Consider the following 19,183-nt stretch of genomic DNA (forward strand, 5'->3'; position numbering starts at 1 on the left):
AGATCAGGGCTAGGCAAACTTTTTGGCCTGAGAGCCACATCGGGGTTTCAAAACTGTATGGAGGGCCGGGTAGGGAAGGCTGTGCCTCCCCAAACAGCCTGGCCCCACCCCCATCCGCCCCCTCTCACTTCCCGCCCCTGACTGCCCCCCCTCAGAACCTTCTACCCATCCAACCTCCCCTGCTCCTTGTCCCCTGATCGTCCCCCTGGAACCCCACACCTAACCACCACCATTCCGCTCCCTGTCCCCTGACTGCCCCGCCCCATGACAGGCCCCCCGGGACTCTCATGCCTATCCAACTCCCCCCCCGCTCCGCCCCATCCAACCACCCTCTCCCTGTCCCCTGACTGCCCCCTGGGACCCCCTGCCCCATATCCAGTGCCCCCCCCCACTCCCCGTCCCCTTACCATGCTGCTCAGCAGCAGGAGCTCGCAGCCCCCCCCGCCTGGCCAGAGCCAGCCCTGCCACCGCGCTGCCCGGCAGGAGTGGCAGGCCAGAGCACTGTCAGCGCAGCGAGCTGAGGCTGCAGGGGAGGGGGGACAGCAGGAGAGGGGCTGGGGTCTCAAGGGCCGGGCAAGATGGTCCTGCAGACTGTAGTTTTCCCACCTCTGCACTAGATACAATCTTCTGCAATTCTTAAGTGGTTTGGGCCTGTGCCCATTTTTTTGTGTCTTGGGTAGGAAGCAGATCCAGTAATTGGCTGTAAGGAGACATGGCTGGTAATACAATTAGAGAGAGGCCTTGATACACTCATTCTCTGGGCCTGGGGAAATATTGGCTGCACCACAGTTATGACCCCATATTTGACACTTCCCAGAGCAACATTTAACAACAATAATTATTATTCCTTTGAAAACACTTACATTTTTAAGAGAATGTTAAGGTTGCACAGTGAAGCACTCAAAAGCCAGTAACCTTAACATTGACCACTTATTTTATCCATCACAACACAGCCCATGATCATCTATTAATGCATCTGATGAAGTGAGCTGTAGCTCACGAAAACTTATGCTCAAATAAATTTGTTGGTCTCTAAGGTGCCACAGGTCCTCCTTTTCTTTTTATTATTCCTCATGTAATTCAGCATATCATACTTTTTTCCTGCTGCCTTAGAAATCCTGTCATCGTGTCTTGTAGTAATTTGTATTTCTTTGTGTATGCCTTAGAGTCCTCAGAAGTTATTTATATCAAGTAAACCATCTTACACAATGTACTACAGATAAAGCATAACACATAGTTGGTGGAAATTAGCTGACACATACAGGCCACCTACATTTTCAGCTCAATTAGCTTTGTAGTTAACTGGCTCATCCCTTGAAGTACACTAAAGGAAGGTGTTGCTGCTGGCTGAGAAGAAATTTCATGGCCGAGAATAAAATACATATCTTAGAAAGAGAACCTAGTTAGCACCAAAACAGCCCATCCCACATCTTATGAGATCCAGAGGCAGGAGCTTCTGTGTTGCAAAACTCATGAGCTGTTCAGCTCTTACATTTCTAGGTGCACAGATAATGAGGCCAGGGCACCTGCAGACATTCACCATCCCCCCTCACAGCATTTTTACTGCACAGTATGGTCCAATGTGTAGAGCACTAGACTAATAATCAGGCGTTCTATTCCTGGCTCTTTCACCAGCCTGCTGTGTGACCCTGGACAAGTCACTTCGTTTCTCTGTGCCTCTGTTTCCCTTCTCACCCTTTGCCATGTCTGTTTAGATGACATGGGGCTGTCTCTTACTATGTGTATGTATGACACCCAACACAATGGAAACTTTAAGCTCTGTTATAATACAAATAATTAATAAAAAGCATAACTAAGTGAGCCATGCAGATAGATACAATGCATCCTTCCTTAGTGTACACTTTATGAGCAAGAAAACTCTGCATAAAATATACTGTGAATGCAAAGAGAGTCATTTTCAATGGGTTATTAATTGATCAAATCAAAAGCCAGTTTTCACTGGAGTGCTCACTCACACTCATCCTCTAGGCCCAATTTCTGTTTTCTTTCCTGAGCCATTTTGGTACTAGAACTTTTGTTCTGCAAGATTTCTTTTCCTAATGGGGAATATGTTTATTTTTTATGCTCCTTGTATTAAAAAATTGTTGAACTGCTTTTGCTCAAACTTAAAAAAAAACACAGTTCAGGCAGCTATCAGGTCTGGAGTATTTCAACCTGAACGAGGGAAGTTATAAATGAATGAAAACAGGAATGGAAAGACATGTAAATGTAGCTGTCTTGGGGAGACTGATGTGCACGCAATCATGCTTATAGCATCTTCCCTTCAAAGGGCTCCGAGTTTTTCATAAACTTCAAGGCCAGATTTTTCAACTGTGGCCACTAATTTTGCGTGTCTTATTTTTTGAGTGCCCAACTTGAGATACCGTGGGCCTTATTTACGGAAGTGCTGAGCAGCCACAGCTCCCATTGACTCCATCTGACATTACAGCTGCTTAGCACATCTGAAAATAAGGCCCTAAGCGTTGCACGTTGCGTGCCTCTGAATCTATGAAAGTGCACTCTACAATACTTACACGTTGTTCAATCGTTCTCGTATATCGTTTAGGCTTTAGTTATATAAGGTGAAATTCACTCTGTGCAGAGGTATAGCACAAGGCCAGTGCACCACTTAAATCCCACTTAAGTTTAATTTGAGGGTTTAAATGGGACTTAAGTGCTGTGTTGGCCTTGTACTGGCCTCCCTGCAAAGGTGTGAGTGTCAACCATACAGCATGGTAGAGCCTGGGTTCTTCCCTTTCTAAAAGAAACACTCACTTACAGTCTGAAAAAGAATTCACCATCAGTTTATTTTTAGGGGGAAACTAGAGTAATTTCCTTGCCTTTAAAATGATCTGGCTCCTACCCCTAATCCTTCAATAGTTTCCCAATCAGCAAGTGTATTTGCCCTTTTCCTCCTATGTTGGATTAGTTTGCATTATCACTTGCTGTAAATGAAATGGATGCTGTTTAATTCAATCTGCAGTTTCAGGGACTCTGTATGATTTCTCCCCACCCTTGGCTCCCTCCCCGAAGGAGTATCACACACAACTCATGGAACTGAGCCATCCTACTGGTAATCATGCCTGGCATATCACATCTCCAAACACTTGGGCTCTAGCAATCTCCTGAGTGTCTGTGCAAGTTGCATGGGGAGATCTTGCAGGAAATTGCCTCAGGACTGAGTTTTTAAGGGATAAATCCTGCTCACTCTACGCTATATCATTGATTTGAGTGGGATTACTCAAATGAATCAGGCAAGCGGGGCTTAAACCATAGACAGGAGCTTTCTGAGTTTATTTAACTTTCAGGGCAAAGCAGAGTATTCCAAAAGTACCATAATAGGGATGCCTATTCCTGCTTAAGCCTAGTAAAATTCTGTTCTCCAGCTTAGATTTGTAGGGGGTATTAAGGCCTTATAAAAGAGAACTCATCAATTTGGGTTTAGCTTGCACTAAAATATGCATGTTATTAAGATGAGAGTCTGATATACCTCCGAGGTTATTTGCTGGTGGAGGGAACTGTCATCAGGCACTGAGGCCGACAACATGATTGCTTCCTTGGTGGTAGAGGATCTGCTTGAAATGAAATGTAGGGAAATATTTAATCCCTTTCTCAGTTTGCCAATTATCACCATTCTGTCATAGCCCAGGCGATTACCATTATCTCTAGTTAATTTCTTTGCATGCGGCCTGATAATAAGATTCAGTTACTTTATTTATATTTAAACAGCAATTTTAAAGAAAGCCTACATAAAAGCTTGAGGACCTGAAGAGTTAACTAAAATCACAGTCGCTTAGGGAGAGGTTGTCTCCTGAGTTCCTAAGAGGCACAGCACAGAAAACACAGCTCAGAGGGAGAGGGGGCTAAGATGGTTTTAAGCCACCTTTGTGCCCTCCTGATCCTGAGCTGCTCTCGGGGCCTCAGTTACAACAGCTTGTCTCCAGCTGCCTGTGGGGCATAGCGCTGTTCAGAATCTCCACAGTGCTGCATACTGCAGCTCCACTCCCCAAACCCCTCTTTGTCAAAAGCCCTGCCCTTGGCATGTCCCCTGTGTCAGGGCTTGCGAGGGGGCTCCCCAGAAGAGGGCCTGTCTGGATTCTGCCATTCCTGTGCTGGGGGAATCCTCCCTTGGCCAGATCACGGCTTATCGAGCCCCTTTATACTGCTCTGGCCCTTTCACCCAACGTAAAGGGGACGGATTGGAGATGAGGATTGTGCCCATAATCTTTTTTTATTTTTCTATTAATGCAATGTTATTAGGGAGAATTAAATGCCTAGTGGTTAGGAAATACTACCTTGTCCCCCTTGTGCATAGGTTGTACAGTATTATTTATTACTGTGCATGGAGTTGGAGCTAGGACAGGCTTTGCTTATGAAGTAGTAGTAGCTATAGGAACATTCAGTTCCTGATTCAATTACAGAGACTCAGTGCTGTTCATGGAAGGCTTGATTCTCACTTACACTAGGGCTCTTTTACGTGACACTGGCCATGTGAAAGGGCCTTAAAATGGGCATACAGATATACCCACTATAAAGGGGTCTCAGTGTTACTGAGAACCAAGCCCAGGATCTAATACCTTATCTGAGCACTGAAATCTTTCTTCTGTATATCACTGTTTAGCTAAATGCCAGAAATTTTTCAGCATGAAAGCTGGTATATGGTTAGTTATGCTGTGCTATCAAATTGTGATTTCTAAAGTGAACCCCATTGCTTAATTATGGGGACAGAATTTCTACCTTTGAGACAAGTACCTTTGAGACAAGCTTTTAATGTAGGCAGACAAGTACCCTCACAATTCAGTAAGAAAGAATCATATATCAGCTCTGTTTAAAGCAGCACAAAGAACCATGGGACGTGACCCCAGAAGTCCTACTTTCTCACCTGAGTGAGTAAAGAACCAGTGTGGATGCAATCAAGTGGGCAAACTTGAGTATGGCTTTGTACAACTGTATGGCTTTGTAGTCTAGCTGCTCACACCCAAATTGGGATAACCCAGGTGCTCCCACCCAAGTGTCAGGGTGGGAGGGTAACCCAGATTAACTCTGCAGTGAACACATACCCTAAGTATTCACTGTCAGATGGCAGAAACTGACAGTCACTACAACCTGGGCTAGATTTGAGCCAGAAGCCTGGGAGAGAAAAGGTGGTGGAGCTCGCATTACATAGTAGAAAGAAAAGAAATGGGGGTAAATTGAAAAGCACTTGTTTTGGTTTCAGTGCCCTGTGTGATCTTTCTTTGGGCATCTTCTTCTAACGTTGTCCCAGGGTTTTGTTGGGTTTTTTTGGCATTTAAATTCGTTCTAAACAAACGACTTTATCTGGATACAAAATAGCCCGATTAAAATCTACTGTCTGTTCTTCTGTTATTTTGGGGGTGATTTAGTCTGACTGGGAAACTTCTCTTGAGCAGTTTTCATCCCTCTTGGAAAATGGAATTGCACAGATGCTTGAATATTGCAGTAAAGTGTGCACTCTCTCTCTCTCTCTCAGAACGACCGTTCAGATTTAATAATATTTAACATTCAGCCTTTCTACAATTTCTTTTTTATTATGAAGGATACAAAGCATTCTTGTCAGTCACTCTCTGCACACTTGCAAATAGAGCTGCACAGATTGGGAGCCTTATGTTTCTTTTTGTGGGCTTTAATCTCTTTTTTTAAAACTTTTTAATTTCTCCAGCCTCTTAATTTTGATTGCAAAAGCAATCAAACCATCCCCCCTGTGGGCTTTAAGAATATCCTGGAGTATTTGGCTAGACAGGGCAATAAGAGAATTAGACCTAAAAAAGAAATCAATCTTGTGCTCTAATGACTTCTTATTTTCCACTGCTGATAAAACTAAGAGATTAAATCTCTATCTGCAAATCTTGTGAGGACATTCTAAGAAAAGAACATGGACCAATGATTAGATGACAACTTGGGCTAGTAATGGGGAGCCAGGACGTCATGCAGCCAACTTTTGGAGCTAAGGAAATGGTCTGTGTTCTAGTGCCAAATTCTAGAGGTGGAGGACTAATGGAGATGGAGAGGGATAAAATCTCTTCCTCCTAAATTAACCCTCTGAAGACTGTACATTTTTAGGTCCATTTCTAACCTTTCACTTGGCTGACAGTCTAGCAAAGGCCAGTGATTTAATTGAACAGCCTCCAGAAATCTGTCCACCTGACCTATTTCTAACTTTTTTAAAGCGAGAAAAAAATTGAATTGTGTGTAATTTATAGGTACTACTCGAAGATTGAGCCTGCAATATCTCAAGTACACAGCTGAATGGACAATGTCGGATTAAAATACATATTTTTAAGAAAGTTTCTTACCTGTGTTACTAATAGCAACCTATTAAGAATTTACAAACTGGCCTAGCTCAACCTCCTCCCATAAACTGGCCCATTTCCAGTCCCTCTTTCATTATGACTGCTGTATATTGAATAGTTATGTTTCTTGAAGAAATACCAAACTGGCAGTCTGGCTACTGAGTAGCGCTGCATTTTGTATCCTTATATCAAATTAATTGTCCCACTGGGCTGAAATGAAATGGAATTAACTTTTTTATATGTTCATTAAATTTATTTTTCAAGCAAGGGATATATATAATTCCTGAAAATGTTAGCTGTAGAGCATGGTACTACTCAGGTAAAACACACTGTTGGCCAGTTCTTGTCCTTGAATGTGCATGCATGGCTCTCCTGGCTTTAGGACTGCCTTACCCTGGCCACCATTTTGTGCCAACAAAACATTGCAGACACAGCATATGTCATTGAGATGCCCATGTAGTTGATTTGTGGGCACAGTCAGGTAGTTAGAAATTGCCTAAATTGTACATGCAAATAATTGTGGTTCCAAAAGTGCACCCTTAGTATGTAGGTGCAGAAATAGAGTCTGGCCTTTCAAAACCTAGTCCTAAAGGATTTAAATCCATAGGAGCTTCATGCACACAACTGAGAGCAGAACTTTATCCTGTGACTTTACGGTTTCCTCAACCTTTTAATCTGTAGGATTCAGCCAGAATCCTGAGTCTCAGTATAACAGCAGAGTCGAAGCTTTGTCTCATTTCATACACATGCACAGATACATTTCATCGTTGTCCCGAAAGTAGAATAACTCTTCTAATAACTCTTTTGAAAGAACAAAAAAAACTTGAGTCTGGAAAGTCAGCTTTTCCCTTGATGGTGATATCTGGCCCAACAATTAGAGAAGGCAACATAAATAATAATCCCTTGATGAAATATCTGCTTTACCCAGAAGTCACTAGGGGCTGGATCCTGCAAAGATGTGCAGAGTGACATGGAAAGGAATGGACTGAGCAGAGCAGCAGCAAGAGGCGCTAAGCAGGGTGTACTGTTAAGTACGGTCCAATGCCTCCTGGCTTGACGCAGGAGTGATTAAATACCCCAAAACGATGGCTGCTGCACACTCCTCTTAAGCCGCAGTTGGATCCTGCTTAGGAATGTATTGCTTGTTGTTTGCCTCCTTGGTCACACCCACTTTCTCCCCTGGGCCTCGTTGCGTGCTCTGGCACGTGTACAGGGCCTCTGGATTCTGCGGATGACTTGGCATTATGTGGAACATGGAGTGCTGCTGCAAGCGTTCCAAGCATGAGGTCAGATCCCTCTGCACTATGCGCTCTGCTGTTCTACAAGCCATTGGCTCAGCCCCTCACAATGCCTAGTAAACACTATTGCAGCTGGAACTGTCCTGTTGTAAAGTTAAAGTTTCTTTAAATCTTGCAGATTTTTGACAATGAAGCCAAAGATCTTGAGCGAGAAGTCTGCTTTATCGATATTGCCTGTGACGAAATCCCTGAGCGCTATTACAAAGAATCGGAGGTAAGAGTATAAAACAGTGAAGAAGGAATGTAGCCTAGAGTTCATTTGTCACTGGTAGGATTTTTTTCCCACATATCTGACCCCTGTTGCAGAACCCAGGTGCTGTCCACTGGGAGCTTCAGAGAATCCCCCACTGGAGTGCTAAAATGTTGTCCAGATTTCTCTTTGTACTTTCAAAAATATGTTATTTTTCTGAGAAGGCTTATAAACAATATATGCATTGCTCTGCAGTCTGCTTACAGGGAACAGACATACTTCAGGTTGATCTTTGTTTGACATGGTATCCATATGCAAAATGTGTGGATCTCTTTTAAGATCTTAAAAAGAAAAGCAGGACTTGTGGCACCTTAGAGACTAACAAATTTATTTGAGCATAAGCTTTCGTGAGCTACAGCTCACTTTATCGGATGCATTTAATGGAAAATACAGTGGGGAGATTTATATACATAGAGAACATGAAACAATGGGTGTTACCATACACACTGTAAGGAGAGTGATCACTTAAGATGAGCTATTACCAGCAGGAGAGCGGGGTGGCGGGAGGGAGAGGGGGGACCCGGGGACCTTTTGTAGTGATAATCAAGGTGGGCCATTTCCAGCAGTTAACAAGAACGTCTGAGGAACGGTGGGGGTGGGGGAGGAAATAAACATGGGGAAATAGTTTTACTTTGTGTAATGACCCATCCACTCCCAGTCTCTATTCAAGCCTAAGTTAATTGTATCCAGTTTGCAAATTAATTCCAATTCAGCAATCTCTCGTTGGAGTCTGTTTTTGAAGTTTTTTTGTTGAAGAATTGCCACTTTTAGGTTTGTAATCAAGTGACCAGAGAGATTGAAGTGTTCTCCGACTGATTTTTGAATGTTATAATTCTTGATGTCTGATTTGTGTCCATTTATTCTTTTATGTAGAGACTGACCAGTTTGACCAATGTACATGACCGAGGGGCATTGCTGGCACATGATGGCACATATCACATTGGTAGATGTGCAGGTGAACGAGCCTCTGATAGTGTGGCTGATGTGATTAGGCCCTATGATGATGTCCCCTAAATGGATAAGTGGACACAGTTGGCAACGGGCTTTGTTGCAAGGATAGGTTCCTGGGTTAGTGGTTCTGTTGTGTGGTGTGTGGTTGCTGGTGAGTATTTGCTTCAGGTTGGGGGGCTGTCTGTAAGCAAGGACTGGCCTGTCTCCCAAGATCTGTGAGAGTGATGGGTCATCCTTCAGGATAGGTTGTAGATCCTTGATGATGTGTTGGAGAGGTTTTAGTTGGGGGCCGAAGGTGTTGGCTAGTGGCATTCTGTTATTTTCTTTCTTGGGCCTGTCCTGTAGTAGGTGACTTCTGGGTGTTCTTCTGGCTCTGTCAGTCTGTTTCTTCACTTCAGCAGGTGGGTATTGTTGTTGTAAGAATGCTTGATAGAGATCTTGTAGGTGTTTGTCTCTGTCTGAGGGGTTGGAGCAAATGCGGTTGTATCATAGAGCTTGGCTGTAGACAATGGATTGTGTGGTGTGGTCTGGGTGAAAGCTGGAGGCATGTAGGTAGGAATAGCGGTCCCTAGGTTTCCGGTATAGGGTGGTGTTTATGTGACCATCGCTTATTTGCACCATAATGTCCAGGAAGTGGATCTCTTGTGTGGACTGGTCCAGGCTGAGGTTGATGGTGGGATGGAAATTGTTGAAATGATGGTGGAATTCCTCAAGGGCTTCTTTTCCATGGGTCCAGATGATGAAGATGTCATCAATGTAGCGCAAGTAGAGTAGGGGCATTAGGGGACGAGAGCTGAGGAAGTGTTGTTCTAAGTCAGCCATAAAAATGTTGGCATACTGTGGGGCCATGCGGGTACCCATAGCAGTGCCGCTGATTTGAAGGTATACATTGTCCCCAAATGTGAAGTAGTTATGGGTGAGGACAAAGTCACAAAGTTCAGCCACCACGTTTGCCGTGACATTATCGGGGATACTGTTCCTGACGGCTTGTAGCCCATCTTTGTGTGGAATGTTGGTGTAGAGGGCTTCTACATCCATAGTGGCCAGGATGGTGTTTTCAGGAAGATCACTGATGGATTGTAGTTGCCTCAGGAAGTCAGTGGTGTCTTGAAGATAGCTGGGAGTGCTGGCAGCGTAGGGCCTGAGGAGGGAGTCTACATAGCCAGACAATCCTGCTGTCAGGGTGCCAATGCCTGAGATGATGAGGCGTCCAGGATTTCCAGGTTTATGGATCTTGGGTAGCAGATAGAATACCCCAGGTCGGGGTTCCAGGGGTGTGTCTGTGCGGATTTGTTCTTGTGCTTTTTCAGGGAGTTTCTTGAGCAGATGGTGCAGTTTCTTTTGGTAACCCTCAGTGGGATCAGAGGGTAATGGCTTGTAGAAAGTGGTGTTGGAGAGCTGCCTAGCAGCCTCTTGTTCATATTCCAACCTATTCATGATGACGACAGCACCTCGTTTGTCAGTCTTTTTGATTATGATGTCAGAGTTGTTTCTGAGGCTGTGGATGGCATTGTGTTCTGCACGGCTGAGGTTATGGGGCAAGTGATGCTGCTTTTCCACAATTTCAGCCCATGCATGTCGGCGGAAGCACTCTGTGTAGAAGTCCAGTCTGTTGTTTTGACCTTCAGGAGGAGTCCACCCAGAATCCTTCTTTTTGTAGTCTTGGTGGGAAGGTCTCTGTGGGTTAGTGTGTTGTTCAGAGGTGTGTTGGAAATATTCCTTGAGTTGGAGACGTCGACAATAGGATTCTAGGTCACCACAGAACTGTATCATGTTTGTGGAGGGGCAGAAGGAGAGGCCCTGAGATAGGACAGATTCTTCTGATGGGCTAAGAGTATAGTTGGATAGATTAACAATATTGCTGCGTGGGTTAAGAGAACCACTGTTGTGGCCCCTTGTGGCATGTGGTAGTTTAGATAGTTCAGTGTCCTTTTTCTTTTGTAGAGAAGCAAAGTGTGTGTTGTAAATGGCTTGTCTAGTTTTTGTAAAGTCCAGCCGCAAGGAAGTTTGTATGGAAGGCTGTTTTTTTATGAGAGTATCCAGTTTTGAGAGCTCATTCTTAATCTTTCCCTGTTTGCTGTAGAGGATGTTGATCATGTGGTTCCGCAGTTTCTTTGAGAGCGTGTGGCACAAGCAGTCAGCATAGTCTTTGTGGTATGTAGATTGTAATGGATTTTTTACCTTCAGTCCTTTTGGTATGATGTCCATCTGTTTGCATTTGGAAAGGAAGATGATATCTGTCTGTATCTGTCTGTCTGTATCTGTATGAGTTTTTTCATGAAGTTGATAGATTGCCACTCCATACGGCTAAATTCAGTGCCTTGCATAATGACAGGTTTCAGAGTAGCAGCTGTGTTAGTCTGTATTCACAAAAAGAAAAGGAGTACTTGTGGCACCTGCATCTGATGAAGTGAGCTGTAGCTCACGAAAGCTTATGCTCAAATAAATTTGTTAGTCTCTAACGTGACACAAGTACTCCTTTTCTTAGAGACTAACAAATGTATTTGAGCGTAAGCTTTCGTGAGCTACAGCTCATTTCATCGGATGCATTTAGTGGAAAATACAGTGAGGAGATTTATATACATAGAGAACATGAAACAATGGGTGTTACCATACACATTGTAAGGAGAGTGATCACTTCAGATGAGCTATTACCAGCAGGAGAGTGGGGGGGGAGAAAACCTTTTGTAGTGATAATCAAGGTGGGCCATTTCCAGCAGTTGACAAGAACCTCTGAGGAACAGTGGGGGTGGGGGGTGAGAATAAACATGGAGAAATAGCTTTACTTTGTGTAATGACCCATCCACTCCCAGTCTCTATTCAAGCCTAAGTTAATTGTATCCAGTTTGCAAATTAATTCCAATTCAGCAGTCTCTCGTTGGAGTCTGTTTTTGAAGTTTCTTAAGATGAAGATCTTAAGATGTTCATATAAATTATAAAAGGTACTCAGTGTGGCTGTTTCATGTATCTGGAAGAACAGGGATAGGAAAGGGTTCTTAGGACTCAAACTAGTTTTGTATTTTCAAATAAAATTGTGCTGGTCATTAGTCTAAAAATGTGGGCTAGTGCTGTAGATTATAGAGGGATCTGGAAGTGACCCTGTATTTAGGTTGCCTAACAATTTCCATTATAAAATATACTTGATTCTTTTCTTTGAGAAGCTCTTAAATCTCCACTGTTTACAACAGGCCTTTGATATTCAACAGGGGAAATGTTCTCAGGGTGGAGAAGTGCCTTGTCTTTGTTCTGTGAAATTCCATTTGACTTGTGTTGTTATAAACTGTTAAAAATCACTATTTTCTTTCTCTTGCTTGCATTCCTTAGAAAGCATTGGCAGCCTGCCTAAATAATAACTAACACCAATATTCTAAGGCCAGGCTGCTGCAGCCCATGTTTTATTGCGAACACCTGGGAGCAGCGTTAGGGGTGAGGAAAAAGAGCTGAGCTGGGCTCCTCTCCACCCCTGGGCCCAGCATAAGACCCCAATGGACCAGGTCCCCCTCTGGAGGCACTACATTGGTCAGGAACCCCTACCCCCACCTACCAGGAGCAGCTTCCCCTCCATCTACTCCATAAATCTGCCCCAGACCCATCACCTGGTCCCACTATGGGGGACCTCAGGGGGCAGGAAGTTCCCCAATTCCCACCGTGGGGGGGGGAAGGGGGAGAGAGAGAGATTCATGGGCCAGGCGCATCATCCCCTTGGCCATCCCCTAGATCCAGTGCTTCGGCCCACTGGTTCATCCACAGCTGCTGCTGCTGCTAGCTAGTCAGGTGGCAGCAGTGTGTGCTGGGATACTGAAGGTTCAGGGTTCAGGCTGCTGCTGATTCATAGATGTTATTGTCAGAAGGGGCGATTATGACCATCTAGTCTGACCTCCTGCGTAACACAGGTCATAGAATTTTGCCAAGTGATGCCTTTGTCAAGCTCATGACTTTTGCTTAAGACGCATGCTGAGAAGTTGTTACAATGCACATAATATAATTACATATAAAATAACTATGCTACAAGAATATTGTTAATGTTGCAAACTCAAGCACTTGAAAGTTGGGAAATACCCTGTTTACAGTTGCCTGGGCAACTTTAATTCTGCCCTCTTGTGCACTGCATATGCATTATAGTAGAGTAATTATAGGGTAACATACTATTTTTCCATAGGATCCCTGCTTTGTTTGGGGCACAAGTTCAAAGCACAAAGGGGCTGAATTAAGCTTGCATGAGCAACCATAAATCTGGCATTTCCTAACATTCAAATGTTCAATGTTATAACCGAAATGCTGGGTTTTTTTAACATAGAAAAAACTATGTAATATATAGGGTGAGATTTTCAAAGAATCCTAGGGGAGTTAGGCACCGAAAACTCATTGGAGTTCAATGAAGACTGAGCACCTAACTGTCTTAAGCTTCTTCAAAAATTTCAACCATGTGTTTCAATAATCTAAAGTGTGCCTGAAAGGCTCCTCCTTTAGGAGGATGCAATTTACAGCTGCAGAATTAGCACCCACCCTTCAGTGGCAAGTGTGAGCACTTGAGTCTCACACCATCTAACTGCAGGCTCAAAACAGGTAGCTAGAGGAAGAACTACTCCAATTCATGCCTACTGTTCATTCTGGAGGCACAATTTGCTTTTGCAGAAGGGGAGGCTGGACCCAGTAACATCCTCATAGCAGGGGCGGAGCACAGTGGCTGTTTAACAGTGCACAACAAGACTGCACAACCATTTTTAGGATAGAAAATGAAGAACTGTCAGTGGAAATATTTGTATAAGATAGGAAAAACTGTATTTCATACTCTGAAAGCCATATGTTACGATCTCCTATTTATACTTCCTATTGAAATTTTTATAATACATTACTGATCATAATACAGGAGGTGAAAAACTGTATTTCTATCAGAGTGAAAAATAAATATATTGTAGAGTAAAAGCCATCTGTTGTATACTGAAATCCATGCTATATGTCACCTTGTGAAATGACTCACCAGCCTCACATTATCTTAACTCTATCCCATGGTCTTCCAGTACCATTTAGGAATAACAGCTGCAGAGAACAGAAATGCAGTTAAACTGGCCAGTATTTGGCTGTGTTTTATAGAAATCAAGTTATATTTTTTCATCTCAATATGCATTTCAAGATACTATAAACATAAAGATAACAAATAGCTTTTAAGCTTTTCTTATGGTTCCTTAATACCCAACTATTAAATTTCATTTTGAAAAGGGTTTATTTTACAATGCAGAAAAACAACTTCATATTAACTCAGTGAAGTTTCAAAGACCATGTGTTATATTTCAAGGACAAATCTATGACTCCGATTCCAAGCATATTGAGATTTTTTTGCATGTTGTTAAACAACAAAAATAGCCCAACAACTGTTATGTTTCTCCCAGTGCTTGAACATAATTTATGTAGAGACCACATAAGTTTCTTCAACAATTAATAAAATACTAAGAGCTAAGATGCCCATCATTCATATTTAAGGGGGGAGGGTGTCCTGTACTCATTTAAAAAAAAATACAGTGTGCATTTGGTAGTTGGTAATGAATTTGTAATAACTGATTCAGTACACTCAAAGGTTTCCAAGCTATGTTTTCACACTTCCATATGAAGAATATGGACCAGATTCTCATTTACACTACGGCTCTTTAGTCTACTCTGGCAGTGTAAAAGGGCCTAAAGAAGGTGTATATATCATTTCTGCCCATTTTAAGGCTCCGTTAGCATAAAGGGACCTTTCAGTATAAATGAGAATCTGGCCCTTTGTATTTTTCATAGCACAATTAACAATGTTTCTACTAAAAACAGATTGATGTAAAATTTTCACAGTGATTCAAAGGGATTTTTCTACACAATTTTTCTGCATTGTTTTTCTGCATTGCATCTACAGACCAGATTCTCCTCTCACTTGATGCAGCATTCAATCTTCTTGTAATATGTCAGTGTTTATTAGACTGTTTGTATAGGTGGATCATTATTCCGGTGCTATGTGATCAGAGAAAATTGCACTAACAACATACTTTTTCTTATTAGGCTAATATTTGTGACTCAAACTGTTTATTTTTAGCTCTGAGGCATTCAGCTTTCCTTTCTCCCCTTCCCCGCATCTTTGTAAATATCATAAATATTGCAGGGGCCTCTGCATGAAAAGCCCCTTTCTGCAATTTGATTGTGACCTTTCTTTGAGTTTCTGTTTACGAACCAACCCATGGATTATGGACCAAATCTTCTCCTGGTGTAAAGCACACAGTTGCACTAACTTTAGCAAAGTTCAGAAAAGCTGGACCTATTTGTGTTACACATAAAGATTATATTCTTATTAATAATATTAATACCAACATTGCAGTTGTACCTAGAGGCCCCAGTGAGAAATCAGGAGTGCTGTTGTGCTAAGTGCTGTACAAACAAAACAGACATTCCCTGCTCCACAGAGCCCACAATCTAAAAGAGGTATCAGTCAAGTTAAAGAGATTGTATTTTCCCTTCCATTGCACATCACATAGCAGTGATTTTCACATAAACAACAGGGCCAAAGCTACAGAAGACAGGTCTTTCATGTACATAATCTCCCATTGGAATTATGCGGTACACTTTGACTTCTGCTGTAACTAAACAGGGGAGATGTGTTTTGTGAAAACGGGACAAAAATTGAAGTGCGGGGGTGGGAGGGGAAGTGTAATTCGTGTAACATACATCTGCTGCCCTCCTCTTCCAAGGCAACAAACATAAGCTACAAACTGAAGTGTCAAAGATATAGTTACCCAGGGGCCACATGTGCTGAAGAGCTGTTATCATTTCACACAGGAACATCCTAGAGGATGTCTACCAATGATCCTTCAGGATAATCTTGAGTGATCTCTTGGCCAGAGCCATCTAAATGATCCTAATCCATTTAAGAATAACGGTCTTATCCCTCAATGTTTGCAAAAAAGCACTTAAACAACTACTGAATCGCAAAAGGATTTTATTAACGATGGCAAGCACAAACATAGCCAGATCCTCAGCAGGTGTAAATTGACTTCAAAGAGGTACAGTGATTGGCACCAGATGAGGATCTGGCCCTTTCAAAAGGAAGATTTATTTTTATTGCTGTGAAGCACCCATGTATTTTGGGGATAGGTGCAAAAAGAATTTTATAAATAAATAAAATGTCTATAGTATTAATGGATTCTGTATATTAGATAACCACTGGATCAGCCAAACCCCACAATCTTCCCTTCCTGCCTTTTCTGCACTCATATACTGAGCATTGTAAATATCCAAGGCATCTGAAAAAGGTCAATCTAAACTCACATGAACCTGCATAATCACAAGGGCTGGATATGCTCACAATTCTGTGTATGCAAACATGCTAGGAAAACCACTAAACTTTGCAATGAGAACTTGCGTGATCTCATAGATCCAGCATAAGAAAATGGGTTGATATCATTCCATATATAACTCTTAATGAGACTCAAAGGGCCAAATTCAGACTGGGTGCAAATAAGTGCAACTCTGTCTGAATTTGGCCCATACATTTGTTCAGGAACTAATTCAGTTTGGACTGGAGGAGGGGGGGGGGTCCTAGCTGTTACATTCAGGTCTCTTCACTTGCACCTCTCTGTCTTCCCTGGAGTTCTTCCTATCTACAATTATTGGTGATGACACTCTGTGCATTTCTCATCATCAAACCTTTTGCTGCCACCTTCCTGAGTGGCTATGACTTCACATTTCACATTTCGATTTAGAGCAGGGGTTCCCAAACTTGGTTTATGGCTTGTTCAGGGTAAGCCCCTGGCGGGTCGTGAGATGCTGACAGGTTTCAGAGTAGCAGCAGTGTTAGTCTGTATCCGCAAAAAGAAAAGGAGGACTTGTGGCACCTTTGTTGTCTCTAAGGTGCCACAAGTCCTCCTTTTCTTTTTGTTTAACTGAGCGTCCGCAGATACAGCGGCTCGCAGCTCCCAGTGGCTGCAGTTCACCCTTCTCGGCCAATGGGAGCTCCGGAAAGCAGTGGCCTGGGGTGTTTAGATGTGAGGTTCATTTGTGAGGAAGTTTGGCTCCAAATCCAAATTTAGTGGCTCGTCTTTATCTCTGTAATGTGCCATGTATGTGTGTGTGTGCGTGTCCAAATCTATATCTAAATGTTACATAGAATATAGGATGAAGAGTTGTGCATAAAGGTTTTATTAGCACTAGCATTGGATGATCTTCATAATTCACTTGTGAGTTCACATGACCAGTCCAAACTCATGCCAACTATACCTCAGTATCATGTATTCCCTGTATGTGTTTGTGTATTAGACATAAATGATGCATTTACCCGAATTTTTGAACAGAGGAGCTGAGCTACTGCTTAAGAATGAGAGCCTCAAGTGAGCCATTCACATAAACAAAACATTTACCGTAGCTATGAACTGTTATGCAAAATGTTCTTTTCCACCTTATTTAAATTCTCAGATTAACTATGTTTCATTTCCTGTTTATAGCAAAGTGGCTGAGGTTGGGGGACAGAGAGTAAGCTTTTCAAATTACCTCCAAATAGAAAGATTTCATGCAGCTGCCACAGTTCTCCTTCAGTTTCTGTTTAGTGTAAAACAGCTGTGTTTTAATGGGTCCAACTTGCCCCTGTTGGGGTGTTTTTAGAAAAACTAAACCTGCATTATACCTCAGGCACAGAGAATGATGACATTTGAAATAATACAGCTGCTTCAGCTCCCATACTGAAAGTGTGTTCAATTGTCAGTATAGTAATTCAGCTTGGGTTAAGCAGAACCAAGTGAAAATCTCCATGTAGTTACTAACGCCAGTTGAGTAGCTTGTGGAATGTCTGGCTGGATTACCATGTGTCCTCCATGTCTGCCACAGCTCTGTTGTTTTCTGATGGTGACTGCTGGGTCTGAGTTTAGAGCAATTCCCATTTTTATCAATCATTTTTTGTCATCTCAGCTTTTTAAAGTGTCAGAGTAAAAGAAAGAAAACAACATGTTCTCTCTATTCAGTTAAGAGTTTCTAATACAGAGAAGTTTCATGAAGCATAGCAAAGCAGAGCAACAAGGGACCAAATGTCTTTGTTCTGTTCCCAGTTACACCTATGTCCAGAGCAACTGCGTTAACTCAAATGGAATTACTCCAGATTTACTATGAAGTATCTTGGAGCAGATGTTGATCTAATGTCATAGAATATCAGGGTTAGAAGGGACCTTAGGAGGTCATCTAGTCCAACCCCCTGCTCAAAGCAGGACCAATCCCCAATTTTTGCCCCAGATCCCTAAATGGCCCCCTCAAGGATTGAACTCACAACCCTGGGTTTAGCAGGCCAATGCTCAAACCACAGAGCTATCCCTCCCCCCCTTGAATCCCTTTTCACTTTGCGTATCAATCACTGTGCTTGTCTACTGGAATAAGTATATTGCAATAGCTATTCTGGAATAGTCCCCCTGTGGATAATCTATTCCTGAATACAAGTGACTTTGCTTTGTGAGTGGAGTAATTATTCCAGAATAGAGTAATAATTCTGGAATAAAGTTACTTTTATTCCAGAATAGTGTCTACACAGAGGCGTTATTCTGGAGTAGCTAAACTATACCAGAATAGCTGTTCTGGTATAGTCAATTTCTACTGTGTAGACAAGACCATATTACTAGAGATGGTCTGTAGGCTACACTCCTATGCCACAGAACCATGTGTTATTTAATACATTTTTAAAAATAAAATAAAATAAATATGTATTTGCTTATAGCAGAATTATCTTGACATTTGGGGTAATGCAGTATTTATCTAACAGCCTCAAAGAAATTATTTTTATAAACTTCAAATATTTTATGAAATATTTTAAAAATGAAATACAAAATTTACAATTAAAATACACTAGTAGGAGATTATGTTGACATAGCCTTCTGGAGCACCGTATGTACAGTCTGAAATCCAAAGCCTACCCATCACAGCTGGTGATGAAATGCCATAGTTCAAAATATATAGTTCAAAATACAATTACGAAGAATTAGTTCTGAAATGCTAGATCAAACAAACTGATCTTTAGCTTAGGACTAAAAAAAAATTAACTTCATGTTAAATATCTATTGGTAGAATATTCCGTGGTAGGAGTTTAAGAAAAATAATCCACATACCAGAAAGAATCTTTGTCTTGAGGCATCCAAAAAGCCACCTGTAGGAGGATAAAAAGATGCAGAGTGAGCCCACTGCCCTTTCACTTCTGGAGACTAAATCCTAGTTCATCACAGGGGATATGAGTTGAATGTGCCCATCCTAGCTGCCTGGGAATATTTTTCCACATTACAAAACAACCAACCAAACAGCAATTAATGTTCAAGAGAGCCCCAAGAGTAGACTAGGAGGAGTGTTTCTAGTACAGAGCTGAGAGAGCCATATAGGCCCAG

At 42.2% G+C, this 19,183-nt stretch overlaps 1 protein-coding gene across 1 annotated transcript in view; it reads left to right on the plus strand.

Annotated features, from left to right (window-relative positions):
• The window catches only part of PITPNC1 (phosphatidylinositol transfer protein cytoplasmic 1), a 206,190-nt gene that overhangs the window by 150,651 nt on the left and 36,356 nt on the right, over nucleotides 1–19,183 (plus strand). Inside the window, 1 exon segment of the mRNA XM_073311590.1 lies at nucleotides 7,728–7,823. Coding sequence (XP_073167691.1) covers nucleotides 7,728–7,823 — 96 coding nt within the window.

This window comes from Lepidochelys kempii, chromosome 14, assembly GCF_965140265.1.
Source record: "Lepidochelys kempii isolate rLepKem1 chromosome 14, rLepKem1.hap2, whole genome shotgun sequence".
Taxonomy (NCBI): Eukaryota; Metazoa; Chordata; order Testudines; family Cheloniidae; genus Lepidochelys; species Lepidochelys kempii.